The sequence below is a fragment of the Heliconius melpomene genome, chromosome 18, assembly GCF_056956725.1.
Source record: "Heliconius melpomene rosina isolate 202511_hmr_F chromosome 18, ASM5695672v1, whole genome shotgun sequence".
Lineage (NCBI taxonomy): Eukaryota > Metazoa > Arthropoda > Insecta > Lepidoptera > Nymphalidae > Heliconius > Heliconius melpomene.
This window is the reverse complement of record NC_140406.1, coordinates 1231306-1252446: the sequence shown is the minus strand read 5'-3', so window position 1 is coordinate 1252446 and position 21141 is coordinate 1231306. Positions and strand designations below refer to the sequence as shown.

The following is a 21141-nucleotide window of genomic DNA, read 5'->3' as shown; positions in this document are numbered from 1 at the left end:
TTTACTATTAAGTAAGTTATTTTTTTATTATATGAAACTTTAAATTATATTGACTATTTTACAGTTTTTTTTCTCATCCATACGCATACACAAAAAGCTACTGAGAGATTGTGTCAGATTTTATGACGAAATATTGTCAATAACATTGTGTAGTATGTCATATATCAAACAAATTTGTTGACAATAATATTGTGACAATAATATTATGTTGTGTGGCTAGCCTCTCTGCAACAGATGCGAGCATATTTGATATTATTAACGGGATCTTTTTACATTTGTAATATTAACTGGATCTCTTTTTGACATATATTCTCCTATTGTGTAACATTGTTGTATATTACTGAATCTTTTTTTACCGTACGATAACCTTCTTAGTGTATCCTATAATATAACGTGACATTGGCGAAGTTATTACTGAACACTTGTTTCTATATTGTCTATGGTTCCCAGAAATATTCATATTTCATTCATTTGCATCACTATACTAATCGTTCGTACCGTACAATCAATCAGTCAATTTCTACAAATGTCGGATGAGTGCTTGTGTTTAGTTGCACTATTGTTTATTTTTCTATTTACATAAAATTTAATCATTGCCAACTGAAATGTACCGCATTTAGCACCAATAACCACGCGTAATTAATATATTTGCTTTTGTGTCTGATATTTTAAGCGTGCCATTGACGTAGCGAGGAATTTCGTGAAGATGTGATTATTATTCGTAATTGGCTTTGTGCCATCGCAATTTTGTGTAAAAGGGGTAAAATGGAGCTATTTGCGATAATTGTACTATTCCTGTTCGTTGAGGGGTCGCTAGGATTTTGTCCGTCACTATGTTCCTGTAAAGGAAACAAAGCAGTCGAAGGAGTGCCCACGGATCCACTGCCGGGGGAACTCCTCAAGCTAAAATGCGGTGGCAGTCCTGCACAAATAACGGAGTTAAAAGAAATAGACCTCAGTAAGCTTTGGACTGTCGTCGTAAGCTTGTAAGTTGTTAATGTTGACATGTATCTCTAGTATTTGAATCTTATCGACAAAGACAAAGTTTTCTAAACAACCGGTGTTTAATGCATTTAATATAAACATTTATGTAGATATACAGGGTGTCCCAGGAGTCAACGATAAAACGAAACCAGATGATAGACCAAGTCGTGACAGTTATGAGAAAAATATAAAAAAAAATCTTTGTCATGTATTTTTCATATTATATTGATTTTAAAAAATATCGCAAAAACCGACACCCTGTGATGGTTTTTCAAGTCCCAGGACTACAAATATTACTCTTTCTTCATTTTTTTTTCTGTAATGTAATCATGAGTAACCCTTCTGTGAATTACAGTTTAAGATTGAAACATACCTGCATCAGTTTTCAATAAAATATAGTGTTTTTGCCAAACATAAAATTCAAAATATTTACTACACCCAACTTTAACCAACTGTACCATAAAAAAAATGTTCTACACTGTTTTTGCAAGTAACGTTAAAAGTTGGCGCATTTAATCTGGATTCTGAAATGGTACAACACTTGCTGGATTACTTCTTTGTTAAAGAGAGAAAAATCGAAATACACGATAATCGGGATGAGATTCAGCGTTTTGGTATCTTTTCCTATACATTCTAGCTGCAGCATTTGCGTAACATAACCATTTTCCATGAATGAAATGCATATTGGCAATGTGTCAAAGACGAGTATATGGCCTGCGAGAGCTCGGACTAGAGCACTATCCTTATAAGTCCTGGGCCAGCCCCTAAGTCAGATAAGCGTTGCCTGGGCTAAGTGGCGGGAGGTCACTGGTGTGGTCTGTGATCGCAGGATACCGTCCAAACACTTATCCGGCCAAGGAGATTATGATCGATGCCTCCAGACTCGTGCATGACGGATCCAAGGTACCTGAACATTTCCAATTTAGGGGCTGGCCCAGGGCTTATAAGGATAGTGCTCGAGTCCGGGCTCTCGCAGGCCATATACTCGGTCTTTGACACATTGCCAATATGCATTTCATTCATGGAAAATGGTTATGTTACGCAAATGCTGCAGCTAGAATGTATAGGAAAAGATACCAAAACGCTGAACGTCATCCCGATTATCGTGTATTTCGATTTTTCTCTCTTCAACAAAGAAGTAATCTAGCAAGTGTCGAACTATTTCAGAATCCAGATTAAATGCGCCAACTTTTAACGTTAGTTGCAAAAACAGTGTAGTACATTTTTTTTATAGTACAGTCGGTTAAAGTTGGGTGTAGTAAATATTTTGAATTTAATATTTGGCAAAAACACCACATTTTATTGAAAACTGATGCAGGTATGTTTCAATCTTAAACTGTAATTCACAGAAGAGTTACTCATGATTACATTACAGAAAAAAAAATGAAGAAAGAGTAATATTTGTAGTCCTGGGACTTGAAAAACCATCACAGGGTGTCGGTTTTTGCGATATTTTTTAAAATCAATATAATATGAAAAATACATGACAAAGATTTTTTTTTATATTTTTCTCATAACTGTCACGACTTCGTCTATCACCTGATTTCGTTTTATCCTTGACTCCTGGGACACCCTGTATATACTTTTTTGACTATAAAATTAAACCACAAAGCATTTAAATTTAATTTTTATTGTATTCCTTATAGCACCTCTTTAATGCTACTCCATAATTACAATTGTATTTTACTACTGCCAATTTTAATTGTTTTTAGAAATTTATCAGGAAATGCTATTTCTACATTATCAAGGGAACTTCATTTACCAAACCTGCAAAAACTGTAAGCAATATTAATCTTTTTTCGTAATCTACTTTCTTTTTATAAGTATTTATTGTATATATCTAATATAAATTTTATTTTCCAGTGATCTAAGTAGAAACCAAATATCATTAATAGAATCTGATGCATTCTACAACATGACATCATTGCAGCGACTAGATCTTTCTTATAATCAGATCAGCAATATCTATAAGGAAATATTCAAAGGCCTAGTTAACTTAGAGAGACTAATCTTAACTCAGAATCATATATCAGTTTTGGGTGCTGGAACATTTGACTATCTGGTTGGCTTAAAACAAATGTAAGTATTTATTGTAAATGTGTCAGTGCAGGATCTTCTAACTGCAATTTTTGTAAGAAATTGTTTTACTGGAGATTTACTTAAAATATCCCTCTGTGATTGGTGCAAAGATAAATTAACTTTTGAGCACTTTCTCTGAGGTCATTAAAACAGTAAATTTACCTTGTTAAATATTCACATCAATTTTAAGACAGTTTTTACTATATATATTGTAAAAAACATATTATTGCATTTAGAAGGTCCTGCCCTTATGCTTATGATGATATGTTTAAGAAAACGAACATATACTTTCTTATCTTTAAATTTTATCTGGTGTACAGTAGGGTACGCAGAGAGAATCTAGAGTGTTGAGACATTATGTTTGTCACTTTTGCCTAACATTGGGACTATACATGTTTAGTGGCAGTGCTCAATACAGTGCTATGCCAGTAAAGAAAAAAAAAATATATCATTCTATGTTATGGGAATTGATTCTGTGACTGTCAATCTTACAGCCAAATGGAGTCAGACTATATCCAATGGCTTCATGAATTCATTAATGTCACACATATATTATGTTAATAAAAACAATCTTTTTATTCAAAAATTTTAAAATTAATAAGAGCCAACTTTAAAAAAAAACATATGTAAAATGTGGGGTTGATGGGTTCAATCCCCACTGTATAAGGAAAGGTATATATAATGATTGCTCTTCTGCTCTGGCAAACATAACTGCTATCAAAGTACTTCTAAATAAATGCAATAATTTTATAAAAATATAAAAACAATGATAAAATGAAATTCATAAAAATTTTCAGTGACCTCACAGAAAATCCTCTAATATGCGACTGTAATTTGCTATGGGTTGGTGACTGGTCCAGAAATACAAGTGTTAAACTAGTTGGTAACCCAAAATGTGCATTTCCTGAGAACATGGTTAACAAAACTGTTAGAAAACTCAAAATATTCCTCGACCTATCACTCTGTGGCAGTGTTTTACCATCTAGCACATTAATCGTCAAACCTAGTCATGATCAAGTTGTTTTTGAAGGAGATACTCTAATTCTCAATTGTAATGCCCCATTTGCCTCAGTTATGGCTAAGTATGAATTAAAATGGCTTCACCCAATGCTTGAAATATGTGATGTTAATATAACAAACACTGATATGCAAGAAGAGGGTCTCGCCGAAACAACTATATACTTCCCTAATATAACCAATCATCATATGGGCAATTGGACTTGTATGTACAGTGATCAAAACCATATACGACATAATTATACGGTACAAGTTTTAGTATTATCCAATCAGACTAAATATTGTCTGTCTAATCATACTATTGATAACAAAGGACTATATTCCTGGCCTCAGTTATTGATAAATCATACAGCCACTGTGCCATGTAGAAGTGGTGATGGTTTAGCATATAGAAGTTGTAATATAAATGCTGTATGGGGTCCAGCAAATACAACGGAATGTTCATATATAAGTAATATAACAAAGTTATTGCAACAATTTGCATTGTTAAATGTGAGTTTGGTTCAATACTCGGCGTTGAATGCAACAGAACGACTTGGCATGTTGATTCAAGAGAAGACATACCCATTGGCTGAAATAGCTGATCCAGATGATGTTATGTTTATTGCTAAAGCTGTCAGGAATTATATGCAGTACATATCTGAGGAGAAGGATTTGGGTAATTATTTATAATTGATTTTCGTTTCTTTTTTACTTATAAAATATTGAATTAATAGATTTTAAAAAGTTATTAAATAATGAACCTTTAAGCAACATCTCAATATTTAATAAGTGTTCAGTAACATTAGCAATAAACAAACATTTTTTAGGCTGTTTTGTAAAAGTTATTATTGTAGGTTCCATCTCTGCTTGAGGGAATGAATTATTATCCCACCTATATCATGGTAGTCAAAAACTTAAGTGTAGAACCGTCCGATACATTTTTTGAGACATTGCGTGTTGAGTGGCAGAACTCAACGCCGTGTTTTATCTTGTTACCAGAGCAAAGAAATAAAAATAATACGTAATTATCTAGTAAATATGTATATTATAATTATTTTTCTCAGGTTCCACTCTCTTAGATGTAGTTAGTTCAGCAATGAACATATCAAGCCAAGTGATGGCCAAAGCGGAAACATTATACGGGTCTTGTACGGACATGGTGAAAGCTGTTGAGGAAATATCTAAATATACGAGCAACGTGCAGGGACACAAGGTGAGAATGTAGCTTAATATTATTATCTTTCTCATTAAAAAAACTTTTTGGCTTTTTTTGTTGTTTTGAATTAAGAAGTTGGGGCGTTGAGTTTCGCCATTCAACACACAATGCCTCTAGAGTTTGGCAGAAGGGAAAAGAAGTTTGGGAGTTTAGGGAATGGACTTGTGAATGGAATGTGTAGATAATTCATATTGTAAACAATACTAAACATTGTAGCTAAGAAATGTGATACGTAAAGCCTACAGATTAAACACAATTAGACTGCTTCATATTAAAAATGATTAATTATTACTTTCTCCAAAGGGTAATATAGCGGTAGAGCGTTTCGGCGCTAACGAGGGTTTCGCAGGAGTGACGTGCGCGTGGTACGGCGCCCCGCCGCGCCTGCACTGCTCTGCCACCAACCGCACAGTGGCGCCCCGTGACCCTCGCGACCCCGGTGCCCCATTGCATGCCAGCGTGCAGGTGAGTGACACTGACCCCCAGGTGACCCCTAGTGACGAGTGTCCAGTTAGGTCTCAGTATATCCTTGTACAGGAGTGTCTTGTTCTAAATCTTTATTACTATAACATAAGATAGATGAACAAGCTAGTACAGCTTTCTTGTTTACTAGTAATTTAAATGTTTGTGCTGACGTTTCACTGTCTTATTAATGCAGCCCAGGCTCCGTTAACCCTGTTACCGGCAGCAATACGCCTTTCCACGTCCATCTCATATCTGCCATCTTTACTGAACATACTCCCCAAATATACCACTTCATTCACTTATCTATATATATAAAAACGAAAGGTCACTCACTCATCACGAAATCTCAGTAACTACAAGTGCTAGGAATCTCAAATTTTGCAAAGGAGTTATTTATAGGACGTAGGTGCTCGCTAAGACGGGAATTTGCAATATTCGACTTCTAAGGGGTTTTTTTTGGGGTCGAAAGTTTGTATGAAACTTTGTTATTACAAATGCTAGGAGTCTCAAATTTTGCATAGACGTGACTAGGACGTAGTAATGGAGATAGAAATTAATAATAACATAGTTCACGCGGGTGTAACCGCGAGCGGGCCGCTAGTTCTAATATATTACTATTTACACTGATCTAGCATTCCGTCTTTTCTTCATCTCTTTCAAAAACCAGAACCTTTGTCTTATTCATATTCAGGCTTAGACCATTATTTTCACACCCTTCTTTCAGATATACAAAATAAAATACATGTTTTATTCCAGATTCCACAAACCCTACTGTACACTGCCACCGACTCGGGGACTCTTTTAAACATAAAACCCCATGACCTAGTAATCTCTATGTACGAAGACGCGTCACTGTTCCCTCTCTTACCTGAAATGTCGGAGGGTCCTATAAGAGGGCACAGAGCTAAGGATTATTATGGGAGGAGTACTAAAAGGGAGGACATGAATATGGAGATTACATCGCCGGTTGTCGGCTTTCAGTTGAGTGAGTATTTAAGTGAGTTTTTTTAATTATTTGATAATTAGTTGGAACTGATAATCTTCAAACGGCTGAGCATATTTTCTTGTATAATGGCTAAGAACACTTGATTAACTACTTCTCTATATTTGTTTTTCCTTAGTGTTAGTATAGTAATATTTTTTTAAATATTGTGATATTTAAAAAAAACAACTTTTTTCTACCCTAGCTGATAGGAGTATGCATGGACAAATTCTGGAATTTACTCGAACATTGAGTGACGGAACTCAAAGGCGCGTTTTGCCTCGTTACCAGAGCGAACAAATGAAAAATATTAATAAATACCTCGAGAGGGCGTGGAACTCACATCCTGTCGCACGCTTGGGCCCTTGCGCCGCAACGGGCCTCAAGAATTTTAATTTATGTTTCTAACTTATTTTTTCCTAAATATCGGAATAAAATATTGAAATATTTCGATTTTTAATTGATTTTTTTCTTGCAACAGCTGATAGGAGCATGCACGGTCAACTCTTAGAACCTATAATAGCGACGGTGCGAGCTCGACGCTCTCGTACGAACGCAGCGGGCGTAGTGGGGGGAGTGGAGGGGCGCGCCGCCGTATGGGAACCCGCTACCAAGCGGTGGAATGATACTACTACAGGTATTGTGGTACCGCTATTATAGTCTTTCTGTGTTAAACTTTAGGCTATATCCCGCATATGTACTAGGGTAGATAGAAGGGAACCTAGTATTAAGCTAAGCTTCTTTTCGGACGCTCCGCTTATTATTTCAAATTTAAATATTTTTATTCAAACAAAATAAGAAGTTACAAGCATAATTTTTTGAACGTCAAATAATTTACCACCAGTTCACTAAAGCTAATGCCTCAGACCTGAGAAGAACCGGCGCAAGAAACTCAACTGGACTTATTTTTAAAAAAATTTTTTTGAGTGTACAAAAAAGAGTATTATTATTATGTGATTTCGTGATGAGTAGCGAAAATCAACAATGTGCTTTGCGTTTATACCAGAGCGACAAATGGAGATAATTTTATTATTCCAAGTGAGAATCGAACCTACAACAGTCGCGTTTAAACTCAGCTGCTATACTACTGCGCTATGTTTTCTTGTGGAAATGATTACTAAGTTCTTTCTAAATAATTGAAAGATTTTTTTACTAATTCATAGTCATTATATTATTTCCAGATTGCAAAGTATCACACGTGATATCAGACATGATAATCATAACATGCACTCGCCTCTCCTACGTGGGTCTGCTCCAGCACGTTGAAACTGGTATTTATGGAGCTCGGAGCGACGGTGCCAGGTTCAAAGTGTCACATCCAGCCATTTATGTGGGTAGCTTAGCTCTAGCAGCTTGTCTTACAGCTGCCACAATAACGTATTTAGCTTGCTTCCCTTCGTTACACATGCCCGGTGATAACAAACACGCCTTGATTAACATGTGGCTAGCTATGGTTTTGTTGTGTTTTGTATACACTTTGGGCATATATCAGACGGAGGATGTCCAGTTGTGTAGAATTTTAGGCCTGCTTATACATTATTTGTCATTGTCGGTCTTGCTGTGGATGTGCGTATCAGCGAGTAATATGTATAAATGGGTCACTAAAACTCATAATCCTGTTAGGACGCCAGAGGATGACATTCCACCGGATGTGCCGGTCCAGAAACCGATTTTGGGTCTGTATTTAGTTGGATGGGGTATAGCTTTGATTGTCTGTGGTATTTCTGGTGCAGTGAATTTGAAAGACTATGCTGGATATTCGCAATGTTTTCTAAGTACGGCACCGGCTTTAAGCGCTTTATTTATACCTGGAACAATATTGTTGATGTTTTTGTTGATACTGTTCCTATTGATACGGTGTACGATAAGAAATATGAATGTCCAATTGTCTGAAGGAACACAAGCTACGGAGAACGTTGATTTAGAAATGTGGGAGCCCCACCAGGCCAATGAGGCTGAGAGACGCAGTATTAAGTCCGCTGTAGACTCTGAAGTAGAAGATGTTGAACACTCGCCTATAATACAACTAAGGGCTCAAGTTATAGTACTGTCGTTGTATCTATCTGTTTGGGCATGTGGTGCTATAGCTGTGTACCGACCTCTACCAGCATATCTTCCATACCAAGAAGATATATGTAGCATAATATATGCAGTGTGCGCGACAGTACTGGGCACTTTCATATTATTCTTCTATGGAATAGCAAGAAGTGACGTTAGAGCGCAGTGGGCGTTAATGCACTGTTATCTGCAGTCTAGTAAACAGTGTTGTAGAAACAGAAGTGTTTTTGATACGAATCAACAGAATCTGCCAACTAATCAAGCGACTAATCAAATATCGCCTCAACATATACCAAATGATAACAGATCGAGATCAGGCAGCAGAAGTTCTAACAGAACTAACTCTAAGACTAACAATAGCGGTACGTATAAAGCTGGTGCGGAACTTAACGGCCAGACTTTAGCAAAAGAGTTAAAAAATACAAATGGCAAGACACCTAATATTAATCTTGTAGTGTTACACAGACAACAATATAGGTCTAATAATTCAATGATGACGTATCCCGATTCTGCATCAGTTGGACCGGAGCTATTCTACAATCCAAATCAAATGAACGTTGCCAAGAAATTCTTTAAGAAACAAAGACAACATATGAAAAGGAATTGTCTTGAGCTGCCTATGAGGCGTGACTGTGATGAAAATTCGCATATATCTTTACCTCTGCCAAGTAAAGAGGCGTATAATGGCGTCGCCAGCTTCATTAACGCCGGGACAAAAATAAACAATACCAACCAATACGTGGAAAGATCAAATAACGGTATAAAAGAGCCCAGAAATTCAACGAATCCTAATTTAATGGAAGATGATGGGAAAGACTTCAAAAATTATTCTACTGATTGTAAATCTTGGAACAAGAACGAAGATCTCAAACACGGGAGAGGGCAAATAATGAACATCTATACTAATGTTCCGGAAACTCAAGTGCCTCAACATCAGATAATTAAGGCAAATGGTCAAAAAGCATTAAACGCACAAAGGAGTAGTGTGTCAGAGGAATGTCTGCAAAGTCACGCAGATCCTCCGGAAATGAGGACAATATCTCAGCAGTGCAGTTTGGAGTATAGCTCAGCGTCAGAAATGGCGATGCCCCACACGTGTTCTGATCAAACTTTAAATACCCACTCAGAAATGACATCTTTCCAAGAAAACAGTGCCTTGTGTTCGACCAATGAAATAACAGATACGGAAAGTTTCGGACAATACATTGACTATCTACAGCCAAATAAAACGCATGAAAATAAGGATGTTGTAGACAAATCTTTGCAAGATATTTCTGAGGAGTGTACAATGAACAGTGATGATGTTAACCGATCTAGCACACCACACATAGACACTGGTTTAGGAGAAATGGATAATTTACTCCAAACCGACATGATCGGATCCAAAGACAAGATAGATGATGATAAAGAGACATTTTTCATGGCAAAGACGACGTACGATTTCGAAACGTGCAGCACAAACGCGAGCGAACAGGGCTTCGAAAACGAGAGCGATATTTACTGCCCAAATTACCAAATGTCCGAAGTTAGTATACGAAGTCACGGACTGTACGCGCCTTCGCCATCCTCGATGTGCCCGAACGAAATAAGCTTCAGCAACGAAGATGTTTCAACGTTAGAGAGCCAATATGTAAATTACGATCCGGGATGGCGAAAAACAATAAAAAACAACCCTAAATTAGGCAAATACGTGCCAACGCCAGCTTTAAGTTGTCCCGAAGTGAATAGGGACAGCCCTATTTCCTTCACTAGTGAATTAGACGAGCTATACACTCAAATAACGAGTAGAGATAAGGAGAGAACGCGTAAAGAGGTTTTGGACGTGACAGTGAATAGTGATGTAACACTAAAGCCTGATAGTGACAGCTGTGTTAGTGAAGCAGTGTCTGATATAGAGGTGAAGGGTGAGACGACGGTCTAATGAATTTTCGAATAATATACTCCTGTAGATATATATTATAAAGCCTGTTGTTGTCTTGTAAAAAAGATATATACTGATTTGTCTTGTATTTATGTAGGTTGTAGTATTTGCAATTTTATATTACGAGTAATATTTGTTATGATATGTATTTCATATTAATAACTTTCTAGCTCATTCATTTTGTTTGCCAAATTTTAAAAGGGATTTCAGAGTTAACTTTCTTTAGTGAAAGAATTATTCACTTTTGTGTAAATTTTTAAATATTTATAAATATTTTATTTTACTTTTACCATGACCGCCTACCAAATATATTAAAACATAGTTATTAATATAAACATACATGTAATATTATAATTAGTTTAAATTAAAGTACTTACTCTGAGACACTGCCACTATAGTTATAAAAAATGCGCCTGTAGTGCCACTAGTACTAAGTTGTATAATTGTAGCTCGTAAGATATAATTTATATCTGTCAATTTATTTATTTAATAAGTTTTATACGCATCTTTGAATAATAATAATTCATGAAAATATGGGACAAAAGTCCAATTGGTAAATAGCTTTTTTGAATATTCGCAAAAAGACAATATTTTTTCCTTTTAAATATATCAAATATGAATAAAACAGTTAATTTTGAAATATTAATTAGCCATACTTTAATTTTTTTTATTTCAATTTTATATATAAGCAAAATAGTTTATTTCAATCTATACAACTTTTCTTCATGATGTATCCCGCATATAGCAGGGTAGGCAAAGGGACCATAGAGATAAGACACGGCCTTATTTTGGAAACATTGTATGTTGATTGGTAGAACTTCACGCCGCGCTTTGTCTTGTTATCAAAGTATGTAATTAGCCGAGAGGCAATGGAACTCACAACAGTGTTTACAGTTAGACACTGTTACGTCACAGGCGCCACAACTGCCTCAACTTTTTAATCTTTTTTTTGTAATATTTTCATGTATTATTTAAAGATGTGTGATAAAATGACAAAATGGCAGCTAATATGTAACTGAAAATGTCATATTTACATAATATGTGCCAAAATATTTTATATCGGAATGTTTTTAAATACACTGCATTTTTAGGTGTATTTGAGTGTTTTATATCTTATAATACATACATACTCTAGTGAACAAAGAAAGATAATTTGCAAGTATTAAAATTGGCCTATTAATTACTATTAAATTATAGTATTCAATTGGGAATATAAAAAGGAACATATTGACAAATGACTTACATTTTTTTTGATCTTATATTATATTCTTTACTTAATTTTTTTCACTTCTTCTTATTCATACTGTTTTCCGCACATAGCAGAATAAGCAGAGGAAACCTGGGAGAATTATAAAATTGACTACTTTTTTTCGGCTGCGTTTTCTTTAATTAAGAGATTTTTTGTATTTGTATCAAAAATATACTTTTTAGAGACTTTTTTATTGAAATAAATAAATACATGACAATGTTTTTTTGGTATAGTTAAGCAATATAAATAATTATTTCTTTAGTTTCATGAAATTATATTTTTTATTGTATGTGAGAAAAAATTGTATTATAAAGAAAATGTAGTGTATGCCTCTTCCATGCTTTTGTAAGGCACTCATGTATGTATGTGTATAATATGATTATTGTGTAGATATTTAAAGATTTCAGATCTAGATGTCAAGTTATGGGAGTTAATTGTAAAATATTTTATACTTCTCACATAGAAATGTATCAAACAGTACATAAGATGTTTTTATATTTTTTCTTTAAATTAAATATATTGTTAAAAAAAAATGTTATTAGTAAAAAAGAGGATCAGTTGTATAAATTTTAAATCAACAAAACAATTAACTAAATTTTAGTAATATCATTGATAATGTTAATAAAACATAAGGAACCACCACCATTGCTATTTTATCTCAATCGAAAATATGTTTATAATTCAAATACATCAAAATTCCCCACAGAGGGGCAAAATTTTTGTCATTCAAAATTCATGTATATTTTTAATTCATTAAAATGTAACATTGGAATAAAGTAAAGAAAATTTGTATAGTTATCAAATCAAATTACTACGAAACTTTATAGATTATAAATACTTCGTCTTTTTAATTTACATTACATATTTAATATTTCAAAACTAAGCAGCTATTAAACATTCATATAATTGGTCGATGGTTTGGTAAACTTTGTAGTATTTTTTCCTGTTTTTTATTTTGAAAGAAAAAAATATGTTAAAAGCTAATGTGATATAAAAGTACAAGCTACATTCACATTGCAACTAATTACATAATACAACTTTTTAAAATTAGCTATTTCTTTAAACTTGATACATTTCCTGCAATAAGACACCTTTGTAATAAAGAGACTAAAAATAATTTTAAAAAGTTAAGTTACATTTTTATTACGTTAAGGACACATTTAATGTAAGGAATTAGTATCAATTGAATCTCATGCAGAATGGCTGCCAGTATTTGTAACAATAAAATTTAAACTTTTATATTGAAAACAGCAAGTGTTGTCTGAATATTATTCATATTAGTGAATATTATTAATATTTAGAATTTTAATTTTGAATAAAACATAATCTATATCTATCTATATATATAAAAGGACTTGTCCTCACTGACTGAGGTAAGACGCACGCACAGCCGTAACCGCTGTGCGTAGAAACGTGAAATTTGGACAGATGTTTACTTTTGTAATCTGGACATCCACTAAGAAAGGATTTTGAAAAATTTTAACCCTAAAGGGGTGAGATAGGGGTTGAAAGTTTGTATGGAAAAAAAATTAAATCGGCACCGATTTTTATAAAATTTGAAATTAATATTTTTAAAAGTATTTAATTGAACACGTGTTTCATCGTTTTCTAGAATTCACCCCCTAAGGGTGCAAAAAAGGGTCGAAAGTTTGTATAGAAAAATCTTTAAAACGCCACCGATTATTTTATAATAATCGGTGGTTGGTTTTATAACTTAAAACTTTAAATTTAGTTTCTTAAAAATATTTGATTGAACATGTGTTTCATGGTTTTCTAGAATTCATCCCCACAGGATGTAAATAAGGGGTTAAAAGTTTGTATGGAAAAATCTTTAAATCGCCACCGATTATTATAAAATTTGAAATTTAGACTCTTAAAAATATTTCATTGAACACATGTTTCCTGGTTTATTAGAATTCACTCCTAAATAAGCAAGCGAAGCTGCGCGCGTCCGCTAGTATACTAACAATTATGTTGCAATGCGAGTGTAGTCTTCCTCGAGTGCATCAAAGAGCGCACAATTTATAAAGTAGACATTTTGATATCTATCTATAGGCACTGAATATTTTAAAAATATAGTAGGATCTCACTAATTCGGTACCCGAATATAATTCTTAGAAAAGATTTTTAAAGAAAGACTATAATTTTCACAATGACTTCCTTCAATTAAGGATTATTTTAAAATAATATAATCAATAGAGATGTGCCGATCATGGCTGGCCGACTAGATTAGGCCGAATAGTCGATTAAAAAAAGGCCGACTACACAGCTGAGCCGTCTACATGGTTATAGTTCATTGTCAAAAAGAAAGGTTAATGTATACATTTTTTTAGTAATTTGGCAAAATTTCTTGTTAAGTCAAATAATAATTTCTCGCTGCTAGCCAGGGAAATACTATGACAGCGGTGCCTGTTCCGACGACTCCAATGTCATCAGAGTTCAGTTTATGTTTATATTTAAATGAAAAAAGAACTAGAACCCTTAATATAAAGATATTAAACAATCTGGGTTTTGATTACATAAATCTCACAACATATAATTTATTGAGAAATACAAGAATGTTTTGCGGAACAATGGCCGACTACGATTGTGATCGAATAATCGGTAAACCTCTAGTAATTAATTATAAGTGTTTTATGTACTTTGTACATAATTTCAACAATCTAAAATAGGAACGAATCAGTGAGATTTTTCTGTAATATTGTATATTATATAATGAATAGTGAAAATTTATAAACAGTTAGCTTTTTGTGGGCATATTGCGTAATAAAAGGGCATTTGCACTTATTGTATTTGTTTTATTAAAATCTATTATGGCACCTTATTTAATAAAAAAATATATTTAATGTGTATATATATTCATATAAAAAATCTCATGATGTTATTTATTAACAGTCTTTGGTTAATTACAACGCTACTTGAGCAACGCTTCAATAACTATAATATGCATCCCGCGTATGGCGGGATAGCAGAGGGAAGCTGGTAATCTAGTGTCGAGAGACGCCTCTCCTATTAAGACACTTTTGTTCTTCACTTTCCGCCGATTTGTGGAGACATTGAGTGTTGATTGGTGGAACTCAACGCCTCGCTGTGCTGCGCTACCAGAGCGAGGAAACGAAAATAATAAATATTTCATTTTCTCGAGTGTGAATCAAAACCACAACCATGTCGCGTTTACAGTCGCTCGGTTTTGCCCGCTGTGCCACAACTGGTTCCTAATAACAATAATGCTCTTTAATATAAAATATTTATAATATATAATTTAAATTTATTATATATGCCTCAGAAAATAACTAAGAATATTATATCATTTTATTATACATACATACAATAACGTTATTAATTTTTTCTAAGTCTATATACGGTAGTATAAAATATACTTTAATTAATTATCAACATTTAAAGGAAAAACAGAAAGAAAGCCATTATAAGGAAATAATGTTTATATGTAATTGTATAACTTTTTGTTTATTTTGTAATTTTTATAAAATATATATAAGTACTTTCTTTATAAATGTTTAAACAATAAATATTCTACATTAATGATATATATGTAGAGGTTGCAATATAAATAATTCTTATCACAAAATATATAAGGAAAAGGTCAACAGCATTTGACCGAACCAATAAATATTAATTTACAATATAATATAATTGACTATTATTATTGTATGTTCTTTTTTAGCAGCTTAACCAGATAAGACCACGGTATGCGGAACTTAACGCCGCGCTTTGCGTCTAGATATGCAAGGAAGTGATAACAATTTAAATATAATCATTGGGATTGAACCTCACTTTCAAAATATAACAATATTTTTTTTTTAAATAATCCACTTAGGTTTATTCAATATTTTTTAAGTTAAAATTTTAAATGTTTTTACATAATTATTAATCAATAAAATAAAAAAAATGTATATACTAATACTATATATACTGTTACAGTACCTATTTGATATGTAAGTGAAGCATAAAATATATAAATAGCTGTAGTAGACTCTTAAAATAGTTCTCTTTGCTATTTAACTAAGAAATAAAAGAAATAAACGAATTTTCATTACAACAAAAAAAAGTTAGGTTATTTTTTAAAAAACTAAATACTAAAAGTAACATTATAATAATTTGATTATTTACTATGACAAAGTTTACCGGTTTAAGTCTTAACATTTCTCTTAATTAGTAGAAACTTAAGTTTCTATTTATCCATTTACCTTTATCGATTTCTATTAACTTTAATGATTTCATGCATTAGCGGGTAAAGCGAGGCGGGCAGTGAGTTCTCTTCCCCGGCCGGCCATTGCGCCTATCACTCTGCCTAATATACCATTAGGTACTTCTTCTGATAGTTTTTGTTTACCTGCAATTCATATTTTTAGTTTAATTGTTTATAAACGAAAACATATAAAAATTTAACATAGCGGGATTTACAAATAAGTAACAAAGGCCTCGCCTGCGTATTGAAACATATTTATAATGTCCAAGGTAACTTGGCACTCGGTTGTGTCTGCCTGTTCGTCTGTATGTATATATAAAAATCCAAACCAATAAAGAAGTCTAGTATAAGCGGCGGCAGGTCCCTGTCCCCCGGTCCAGGGTTGTTCAGCAAGCGTAACGCCGGACTGTTGCAGTACTGGGCGCTGGCCACTAGCTGGGAGGCGCTGTCCCTGTTACCTATGAGGAGAGCTCGCGCTTGAATCTTGTGGTCCGAGTGGATTTTGTACCAGGCTGCACCTAGGATAAACAAATTATAAAATGAATACAAAGGATATTATGTCTTTATTTAATATATGAATGAAAGGAAAATTTAAAAATGACCCTAGGTTTTATTTGAATTGCATTAATATTTTAAATATAAATAATGCCCTAAATGAGTTTCCAACTTAAAAATATGGCATCAAATTAAAATTTTATTTTATTTTTAAGGGAAACATACAGTACAATAAATATATTCGAATAACACACTATAAATATTACATACACCAATCAAGTTGAAAATATTATTATACATAACTGATATATATTTTAATATACAATAAAGTGGAGAACTAAGTGTTACGCCACTAAGTTATCTGTCTGTACATACCTCTAACATAATTTAATGCCCCACTCCAGTCCCTCGCTCGGGAACTCGCCCACTCTCCGGGGCCTTGGGTCACTCCTTCAGCTAGCCATCTTTCAGGGAAGTATGGCCACTAAATGAAATCAAATAAAAAAAACTTAATTGCACTAAAATAATAACATAAAGTAAGTGTTAAAAACTTTATTAAGTTAGGCGGCCACACTATAAGTGATCTCTTACAACTCATAGCTCATAGGTACCTTGTATTCATAAAAAACACTAAAACGCAATATATTTATATTTAATTGTAGGAAAGGAGTATTATTTGGTAGTAAAATGCATTACTTATATTACTCTTATGTTCAAATTTCTCAGTCTTAGGTTCAATTTTTTATGAGACATGTATCAATTTCTTAATGTGGCTATTTCATGCGACTGTAACCGCCGCCGCGTCGTCAGTTGGAGTCAGTCCCACACGAGGAAATGCACTATTTAATATTTTCATTTGTTCGATCTGGTAACAAGGCAAAGTGTCGCGCTGAGTTCCGCCACTCAACATGCAATACAGGTTTAAAAAATATATAATTTCTATTATAATTTAGACGCATTTTAGAGTTTAGAACATAAATAAAGAGATTTTAGAGTAGACAAAACTTAGTGACAGATAACCATTTTCTTAACTGTTCTATTTTAAATTACTATGAGATAGTACTCAAAGCTTTGTTTTTGATTTGTCGAAACCGAGAGGCGAAGACCAGATATAACAAGTATAAATATTATCCTTATAATTAATTATAAGTAATCCACAAAATTAGCTACCTTCTCTGTTATAACTTACTTGTATAAAATAAAGAGAACGATTACAAAACGAAGCGGGCTGGTGCTGCCAGAAGAGATTCGGGTGCGGCGCGGCAATCACCGCGAATTTACTTATTAACGAGCCGTGGCAATGTGCTAAATACCTGTAAAAAAAGTATTTATATTGTTATTTTTTTATTAGACAGAAAGAACCTAGTCTCAACGTAGTGTAACTTACAGGTTGCTTTGTTAAGGAGATAGAATAACCAGGATGATTAGACAAAATGCGACTACACAAGATAAGGCAGAGAATTTAATGTTGAGCCATTCCAACGTCCAATAATCGAGAGATGCCAGATCGCTCTACCAGAGCAGAGAAATGGAAAAATATATATAATAATTTCCCCGAGTGCGATTTGTTAGTGTCAGTGGCTGTCCTAATGTCTAAAATTATAATATTACTAATAACATAAATTACGTATTGGTTGTCACATCTGTATAAAGATGTTAGTCACATGTAATGAGTGTGTATTAAGAACTTTGAAATGATGATAACACTGCTATACATTATTATAATTATTATAGATGACAAGGGATTGATAATAAGCAAGATAATAACAAATCCAGGGTCAATGAACTTTGATTTGTAAGATTTTTTCAATATAATTATGAATATCAATTTTAAAATCTTTTCTTGACCCAATTTTTTAATATTATATTATATTTATTTACAATTTTTTTTGAGACTGTTGTGGGTCAGTATTACAATATTTGATTACAAATGAGGGATTGATTGTTCTCCATTAAGTTCTGTTTCCTACTTTCTGCCGAATTCTTGAGGTAATGCGTCTTGAGTGGTGGAACTCAACGGTGCACTTTGCCTTAATACCAGAACAAGGAGTTGAAAATATTAAATATGCCTAGACTACTGGAATGATTTTAATTAATTTATTTTCACTTCTCTATTGTGCTAAGTATCAGCCTTGAGGTTTACCACTCAATATATGTCTTTAAAATTGAATGGAAAGTGGAACAAAAGGATGTCTTAACACTCCAGTTATTTTGAAAAAAGTTGTATGTATTTTATTTTTTTATTGATTTAAGTTTTATTATTTAATTTTATTTATACCTATAGCACTACTGAGTACTTTTGGTGTATTTATATTCTGTAAGACACATTCATGCGACATGATCCACGCACATTATTACTTGTCAGACTCTAACACTAGAATTGTCTAAGTATTAAAATATTTGCATAAACCAATCATATTTATATTAAATACATGATTAATACACATGTAATACACATATATATATTTTTGTATACTAATATTATAATGCTGAAAGTATTGTTCTGTTGAATGAACTTATTTATCTAAAGAACAACTGGGTCAAATTGAAAAATTAATTTTGTATTGGAAAGTCTACTTATCAAAAATATATAAATAAATAAAAAAAATATGTTAAAATATGTTAATAAAAGCCTATGTTATATCATGTTAATCCTGTCAATGTACCTGTTACCTTTGAAAATGCATTATGCCATATTCTTTAGTTATTTCCGTTTGACTATAAGAGCACATTTACAAGTAAATGCTAGTTATGTAAATATAAATTAAAAAGAGATTCTTCTATACTGCTTACCAAGTCAACATTCCACCTATACCAAATCCTATAACAATGGCTGGTTTATTTTCCGAAGCACCAAGGGCTATTAATAAAGCCTGTAACTCTTTAACCACTTTAGGAGGTGACAAATCTCTTCGATCTCCAGTTTCACTGGCCCCCGTACCTCTCAAATCGAGGGTTATAACATGATGGCCAAGTTCAGCAAACTTCTTGACTACTGATGACCAGCATGGTGCCCATAAATCAACTGTTTCTGGTGCATCTCCTAGTATAAGCACCTTCTTGCCATCTTTAGGCCCCGTTTCTACATAGTGGTATTTGACACCCTGAAATGTTTGAGTTCAATTAAATAAAAATATAAGAAATCAGTAATAGTAGGTATACTATTACTCATGTACAATGTCACATCATACTTTTTAAAAACTTTTATAATAAAATTCGTTATAGTTTATTAATACAGAATATAATAAGAAAATAAAACCTTATGTACAATTGTGTATTATAATAAAAAAGCAAATATACCCACCATAATTTTTATATAGCAATGTCTGCCAATAGATGAATCTACGGTAAGTTCAACCGGTGGAAAATCTTTAGATAATTTTCTGCGGTGTCCTTTCCATAACCTTCTAGCTGTGAGCTGGATTACTTGCCACAAACCGATAAATACACACTTAAAGATTAGTTCTACAGCATCCCATCCTGAGATCGTTTGTAATATATTTCCACTATTCACTCCCATTGTAAAATACTAAATTATGAGATTATATTATAATTAACTTATAGTATACGTGTTTTCAATGTATCCGGCGCATTCTTATTTATTATCAGTTTTTATCAAAGTCAATTCGAACGAAACGGATATATGAAGTTTTGACTTTTGAACTCTATACAATTATAATCTGTATTTGGTATTTGTCAATTGACAATGTCAATTATAATCTATGGTTGCGTTCGTTATGCTTAAAAAACATAAAAGAGTTACAATAATTGAGTAACACTAAAAAAGCGTAATAAAATTAAAACATATTAAAATCTATTTATGTTAGTTATGTTGTTAATTTTATTGTCATTTATATATGTTAATCAGCATGTGTAACTGTTAAAACTGTTTATAAATGAGAATAAAATTATTAACATTATTTTATATATTTAAATAATTAATGTCTAACTCCAAATATTTCCTTATTGTCAATGCACATTTCATATAATTTATACATAATGAGAACCGAGGCAGTGTACTACAAGAAAATAATACAAAACTAAAATAAGCATCATTGTGTCATATTTACATTTATTTATACACAAGATGCACTCATGAAGGATGTGAAAACAAATTAAAGTTGCAAGACAGGGCACTCAAGACGACCATAATGACAAACAGAAAGGGCAAGTCACGGTGGCTAACGACGGCTAACGAGTGCAGTCAACGTTTAAATCCGCTCAGATGCTCGGTCAAACGCCTACGGTAATGTAAAAGCAATAATATTTCTACGTCGAAAAATTGCCTTGTGCATGACAAGGTGCTTTATTCACACTAATGGTGCGCTCGAAGGACTATCATTAATGCTGTGTATATGCGTCGATAGATGGCAGTGCTTGTTTTAGAAAATGGAAAAACATTAAATATTTTTTTGTATAGTTTTGTATTTTGTTTTTTCTTGTGATTTGGCACTGATATTATGGATTCGCTGCACTTTGAGTG

The 21141-nt window shown here is 33.0% G+C and overlaps 2 protein-coding genes across 3 annotated transcripts; one reads left to right on the top strand and one right to left on the bottom strand.

Annotated features, from left to right (window-relative positions):
- The first annotated feature begins 307 nt into the window (after positions 1 to 307).
- Positions 308 to 14740, top strand: Remo (Remoulade). Its single transcript, XM_085201411.1, has 9 exons — positions 308 to 986; positions 2697 to 2762; positions 2848 to 3063; positions 3861 to 4738; positions 5127 to 5275; positions 5582 to 5743; positions 6500 to 6728; positions 7207 to 7362; positions 7907 to 14740. Exons 1-9 carry the CDS (start codon positions 766 to 768, stop codon positions 10702 to 10704), a joined length of 4875 nt encoding a protein of 1624 aa, XP_085057537.1. The 5' UTR covers positions 308 to 765; the 3' UTR covers positions 10705 to 14740.
- LOC146529122 (epoxide hydrolase 4-like) lies at positions 14434 to 20336 on the bottom strand. Of its 2 annotated transcripts, XM_085201413.1 has the most exons (7): positions 19963 to 20336; positions 19452 to 19762; positions 17848 to 17971; positions 17034 to 17142; positions 16493 to 16681; positions 16162 to 16307; positions 14434 to 15168 (listed from the first exon to the last, which is right to left on the bottom strand). In XM_085201413.1, exons 1-6 carry the CDS (start codon positions 20176 to 20178, stop codon positions 16192 to 16194), a joined length of 1065 nt encoding a protein of 354 aa, XP_085057539.1. In that variant the 5' UTR covers positions 20179 to 20336; the 3' UTR covers positions 14434 to 15168; positions 16162 to 16191. The 2 variants fall into 2 exon arrangements, with proteins under 2 accessions (XP_085057539.1, XP_085057538.1); XM_085201412.1 differs by having other exon boundaries at positions 14434 to 16307.
- Positions 20337 to 21141: the final 805 nt, after the last annotated feature.

Bases quoted from the DNA above. Each gene is read 5' to 3' on its own strand.
- Remo (XM_085201411.1), top strand. From the start codon at position 766: ATGGAGCTATTTGCGATAATTGTACTATTCCTGTTCGTTGAGGGGTCG. The intron at 987-2,696 runs GTAAGTTGTTAA...AATTGTTTTTAG, and splicing joins TGGACTGTCGTCGTAAGCTT to AAATTTATCAGGAAATGCTA. The intron at 3,064-3,860 runs GTAAGTATTTAT...AAAAATTTTCAG, and splicing joins CTGGTTGGCTTAAAACAAAT to TGACCTCACAGAAAATCCTC.
- LOC146529122 (XM_085201412.1), bottom strand. From the start codon at position 20,178: ATGGGAGTGAATAGTGGAAATATATTACAAACGATCTCAGGATGGGAT. The intron at 19,763-19,962 runs GTGGGTATATTT...CAAACATTTCAG, and splicing joins ATTGCTATATAAAAATTATG to GGTGTCAAATACCACTATGT. The intron at 16,308-16,492 runs GTTTGGATTTTT...TATGAATTGCAG, and splicing joins TATACTAGACTTCTTTATTG to GTAAACAAAAACTATCAGAA.